The sequence below is a fragment of the Hylobates moloch genome, unplaced genomic scaffold, assembly GCF_009828535.3.
Source record: "Hylobates moloch isolate HMO894 unplaced genomic scaffold, HMol_V3 SCAFFOLD_1, whole genome shotgun sequence".
NCBI classification, from domain to species: Eukaryota; Metazoa; Chordata; class Mammalia; order Primates; family Hylobatidae; genus Hylobates; species Hylobates moloch.
Genome location: NW_026652276.1, coordinates 8,689,031 through 8,694,720, shown reverse-complemented (window position 1 = coordinate 8,694,720; position 5,690 = coordinate 8,689,031). Strand labels below are relative to the sequence as shown.

Genomic DNA, 5,690 nt, shown 5'->3' with positions numbered 1-5,690 from the left:
CCCTGGGAATGAGCGTAATGGGGTCACAGAGCCATCACTTGGACCTTGGTGCCCTCGGCTGGTGGCGGCCAAGGTCTCCCAGCACCCAGGCCGCTGGGAGTCTCTAAGGGGGAGGGGTGGGGCTCGACTGTCCCCTCCCCCTCAAGTTTGCTCTGTCCTGGGCAGGCCGTAGTCCCAGTTGAGAAGCTGTGCCCCCTTGGGTGTTTTGGAGGTTCAGGGTGGGTGTTGAAAAGCCCTGGGGGAGAGCAGAAGGCTCGGGGTCCTGTCTAGAGTGTGGCATCCCACGTGGGCGTCAGCACGGCCGCAGAAGAACTACTCCTGGGGCCCACCCATGCCTGCTAGGCCACGCGTCTTCAGAAGTGGCCACAACTCTCCTGACGTCTCTGGAGCCGGTCATTCCACCCAGGGGACTTCAGCTGCCACTGGACACTTCAATTGTAGGCTGCGACCTGTTCCCAGGAAGGAGAGGGCAGGCGAGGGAGCCGCGGCAGCTGTGGCAGGGTGTGGGGGACGCTGGACGGCCAGGGCCCCCCCCGGCCCCGCTCTCTCTCTCGCTTGGTTTCTGTAATGAGGAAGTTCTCCGCAGCTCAGTTTCCTTTCCCTCGCTGAGCGCCTGAAACAGGAAGTCAGTCAGTTAAGCTGGTGGCAGCAGCCGAGGCCACCAAGAGGCAACAGGCGGCAGGTTGCAGCGGAGGGACCTCCGCTCCCCTCGGTGGTGTGTGGGTCCTGGGGGTGCCCGCCGGCCCGGCCGAGGAGGCCCACGCCCACCATGGTCCCCTGCTGGAACCACGGCAACATCACTCGCTCCAAGGCGGAGGAGCTGCTCTCCAGGACGGGCAAGGACGGGAGCTTCCTCGTGCGTGCCAGCGAGTCCATCTCCCGGGCATACGCGCTCTGCGTGCTGTGAGTACGACATGCTCCCTCCCCGGGCACAGAGATGACAGAGGAGCTTAGAGGGGGCCCAGCATTGGGATGGGTTGTTCTTATGTCACAGGACAGAGTGATCTGACATGCACACTTCCCCACCACCCTGTCATGGAGCTTGTCCTTGGACCTTGGCCTTGGACTTCAGAGAGCTGGTCTCGTGGCAGGTTTTGCAGCCTTGGAGCTGTCAGAACCACTCTGAGGCCTGATCTTACACCCCAGCTTCCCATGAGCTGTGTGGACCTTGTGGCTTCCTTGGAGTCTGGGGACCGACCGAAGGGAGTTTGGGCTTTTTGAGCCAGGAGGAGGCTCAGGGCTCCGTGGAGGTGGGTGTGTTAGAGATCAGCTCAAAGATGCCCAGCTCAGAAACCCTGAGAAGAGCAAAGGTGGCAAGGGGGACCCTTCCTGGAGCACCCAGGCTTCGGGCCCCTGGAAGCAGCTGTTGTTTGGCGAGCCAAGAGTATGGGGTGAGTTTAATCAAGAATGGACTTTCCGTTCACTCAGAAGCTGCTTTCAGGGGCCTGAGAGCAGAGGAAGTCACCGTTACCAGCAGCGAGCAGCCTTTTCTCTCTCCTGAGCACTCGGCTGTGACCGCTGCCCGCCCCCCACCCCCTCGATTTGGGTCTCTGTCACCATCAACTCCTCCCACTGCCCGGTTGGGGATGTTACTGAATGTGCCAGCTGTGCCAACAATGGAGGAACCAGCCACTTGCTGAAGGTTCCTTTCTAAAACCCCCTTCCTGTCCAGTGTCTGAAGGAGGCCCTTGCCCTGCAGCTCTTGGTCTAATCATAGGAGGGCCTTGCCCTGCAGCTCTTGGTCTAATCATTTTGCCGGGGCCTCAGGCAGTGCCAGGGTGTAGTCAGGGAAGGGTGTGTCCACCTGAACGTCTCAAGTACCATCCCTGGGCTGGCAGAAATGTTCCCCCGAGCAGCCAGGGCCTTGCCCTTCTCCAGGCAGGAGGGGAAGTGGGTGATGAACCCAGACCTGTTTTGAATACTGACTCACAGCTGGGACCTGCCGTGCTAAGCATTTGTTAGCCCATTTCATCCTCACCACAACCTAAAGTGAAGGTCCTGTTAAAAGCCCCACTTTGCAGATGAGAAATCTGAGGTCCTGGCAGGTTAAGTGAGTGACAACAGTCAAAGCCACGGCCATGTGCCCCCAGAGGCTGCAGCTGAGAGCAGCAGCCTGTGGCCCAACCTCTTCTGCTCCTAGTCCAGCCGGGCATGCCTGTAGCCTTGCGGGGCTGGAGAAAGAAGCAAGGGGAGCCAGAGTGTTTGCAGGGTCAGCCGGGGCACTGGAAACCAAGCCAGGCTCACAGCTGGTCGCTGGCCTGTGCTGACAGTCTGCAGCCCCACCTCCAAAGACTGGTTTCCTGTGCCCCTCTCTCATGCCTCAGGGGAAGGAACGCAGGCCCAGGCTGCCTGGACTTCCCCAATGGGGACCTGCTGCTGCTGGGGCCTTAGAAGGGGCAGTAAGAGTCTCTTAGGCATCTCACAAACCCAGTCTGACTCCACCCGGCCCATGTGGATTACTTGGATTTCTCTCCTGGCCCAGTGGGATCTTGTCCTGGCTGTTTGGTGTTGGCTGAGCCGAGGGCTTCCAGGGCCCCATCTCGTTAACCTTCGCCGCAGCCCTTTGACCAGGGCTTGCTTTGTGGTTGCTCAGGTTACAGACATGAGGCGTGGGTCTCTCTGACTCCAAGCTGTGAGCATCTTAACGCCTAGGATCAGCCTGAGCCAGAGTCAGAGCTGGAGAGGCCTTGGAGAAGCTCTAGTGCAAGAGCCCTGGTTTTTCAGGGGGTAGACAGAGTGCAGAGAGCCTGAGGCCTTTGTCCACCATGCTGGCTGGGGGCAAAACTGCTGGGATCCAGGCCAGTTCTCGTATTCCTTCCTCCACCTCTTCTCTCTGAACCCTTGTCTGCACCGAGTTACTCTCAGAGTCATGATGGGTGTGCAGTGTCTGCTCCTTAGAGAGGGAGCTGTGGTGCCTACAGATGTCCACTATCCTCCTTAGCCGAAGCCTCATCAGCCTCCTATCCTGAGGCTGCTGGGCTGCAAACACCAGGAGCCCCACCCCTTGGCCAGACAAACCCTGGGCTCAGGGTTCCCCTTTCTCCTCTGCTCAGAGTGGGAAGCTTCCCCTCCTGCAGGGTCAGGCTCCACTGTAGGCCATGGGATGCTATGGACCTGCAGACTTTCCACACATCTGCAGGCTTCATATGGCTGCCACCCTGGATTTTGCCAATTACGGAGATTTTAAAACTAAAAACTAATTAAATGAATGATAACAAACTGTCACCTTCCAACACCTCATTTCTTGAAAGAAAGCAGCCTTTGACACCAAAAGAGGCAGGAAGGGCATAAAAAAAAAAAAGCCAGTCATTTAAAGCAAAGAGATTGAACTTCTTGAAAAACAAACCCTACCACCCTTAGTTTTCTGTGTTCCCTGCAGAGTCGCCGTGGCCTGACGGAGACGGCAAAGGCAGGCAGTCCCAGGCTGAGGGGTGTGCAGGGCAGCCGGGTTTCCTGCGGCTGCAGAAGTAGCAGGCTTTGCCCCCCAGCCCTGGAAGCCTGGAGCCACCCTGCTCTAGAAGTGACTGCAGAAGGAAGCCACACGTTCACCCTCCTGCCCTAACAAAGTCCATGGGAAAAGTATACCTGCCCCGTGGCCCCTCGGATCCCCCGGGTGCCCTGACCTCATCCTGCCTGGGCCCCGGCAGCACTCCCTCCCAGGCCCCCTCTGGTGGGCAAGGGGACAACGGCCAGGAGTCTCCACCTGATGGTTTGGGCAAGTGTGCCTGGAGTCTCCTCACCAGGGAGGGGCCTTTGTGCTCAGGAAAGAGAACAGGATTTGATTATGTAAATGGACTTGAGCAGGGGTTGGACATCAAAAGACAGGGCTGCAATTCAGTGCCACCCACGTGACTTAGGAGTGCGCATTCTGCCCACACCCAGCAAACCCTGCATTTCCTCGAGAGAGGTCAGCCCCGTCACCTACCACTGGGCAGGAAAGCTTTGATCTCACCTCAGCAGCTTGGAAAGCCCTGCTTGACAGGGAGCCTGGGCTCCATCTCGGGGCACAGAGAGTTGCAGTGGGAAGACTCCAGCAGATGGCTGCCTGGTTTGAGTCCAACTCTGCCATCTTGTAGCCAGGGGCTCTTCTAAGCAGGGCCTATGTCGTCCCCACCTGGTCCCTACTCAAATCCCCCGGCAGAGTTGGCCCTGCTCCGGGGGGAGTCTGTGGGTGCCTTGAGGGGATGTTGGGCACATCGTGGATGGGAGACATTAAGAGCTGTCAGGCTCATGCCCTCTCCTGCCACGCAGGGGCCAGCACACCTGGCAGGGCCTTATGCTGCAAAGAAGAGATGCCTTGGGAATGGGGGCAGTCAATGCAAGGGTCCATGGGTCAGCCGAGCCGGCATCCCCTTGTGCAATCTGCACAGGCAAAGGTGATCAAAGGCCCAACGTCAGGATACACCCTGACCTCTCTGAAGGAGGAGCCGGGGCCTGGGATCGGGCCTAGGGTGGCTGGCTCAGCTGGCTGCCATCCAGCCTGGAGTTGCCCAGGAGGGCGGCATTCCCAGCCAATCACTCCAGAGAGAGGGGGCTTCCCTCATGGGGGAGGCGAAGGCACGTGGCTGCCTTTGGCTCAGAACCCAATGCCTGGTCTGGCCACAGCTGAGAGTGTGGTTTTGGTTTCCCTCCACATGTGGCCTTCCACAGGCCACCCAGGCACCATGGCAGGGTCTGGCTCACCCCTTCCCAGGGGCAGTGTAGACAGTGCACTGGACAGACCTTGCTTCACTAACAGAAGGTTGTTACCAACCTGCTCTGCCTAATAACAGCAGGCAACTTCCAAAGAGCTATGTGCCAGACACCATTCTAGGCTTATACTGACTCATTTGATGTCCACGAAGACCTTCAAAGGAAGTCCTATTATCCCCACTTTACAGATGGGGAAACCGAGGCACAGAGCAGTTTATGGAACAGGCCTAGTTTACAGGACTAACAAATAACAGGGCCAGGACTTGCATGCATGATCTTCCTGGAAGCGAGAAACAGAGACCATAAGGTGGCCTGTGTGGGGCGGGGCAAAGCCTGGAGAGGGAACTTCTGGTGATGGAGTCACAGAGAAGGGAATTGGGAGGGTGGAACTCCCAACCTCAGAGAGTCCAACAGAGTTGGAAAGCTGTGGTGTGAGCGAGTGGCTAAGTCTCCCTTTCGAAGCTTCAGTAAAATAGACACTGTTAATTATTTTTGTGCAAATGCAATAAGGCACTATTTTTCATATCTGATATTGACAGCAGTGGGAAAAAATGCTGGCCCAGGCAGTAGTCAGAGCTACTGACATCTGGTTCACACCAGAAAGCAGGCCAAGGGGCTTTATCCAAGGCTAACTGTGCCGAGTTTTCTCTCTGCATGCAAGACCAGGAAGGGGTGATGTGCCCTGGAAGGCCTGTGTATTTCATTCACTAACTGTATCTTCCATGTGAAGTGATGCAGAGCAAGCGTGTTAAAATGGAGTCTCCAGGTTTTCTGTGCCTATGCTCGGCCCCCCAGAAAAGTCCTTCGGGTCCAGGGATAGGCTCTAGCTTTGGTGCTTTGCATGTTTGTCTACCTGGTAGGTTAAATTCATAAATTCATGAACACAATCAGCACTTCTTATGTTTTTTTTTGTTTTGTTTTGTTTTTATTGACAGAGTCTTGCTCTGTCGCCCAGGCTGGAGTGCAGTGGTGCAATCTTGGCTCACTGCAACCTCTGC

At 57.0% G+C, this 5,690-nt stretch overlaps 1 protein-coding gene across 1 annotated transcript in view; it reads left to right on the top strand.

Annotated features, from left to right (window-relative positions):
• The first annotated feature begins 621 nt into the window (after window positions 1–621).
• The window catches only part of LOC116809741 (phosphatidylinositol 3,4,5-trisphosphate 5-phosphatase 1-like), a 109,073-nt gene continuing 104,004 nt past the window's right edge, over window positions 622–5,690 (top strand). The window contains exon 1 of the mRNA XM_032753607.2: window positions 622–903. Coding sequence (XP_032609498.1) covers window positions 770–903 — 134 coding nt within the window. The 5' untranslated portion in view covers window positions 622–769. The remainder of the gene's footprint in view (window positions 904–5,690) is intronic.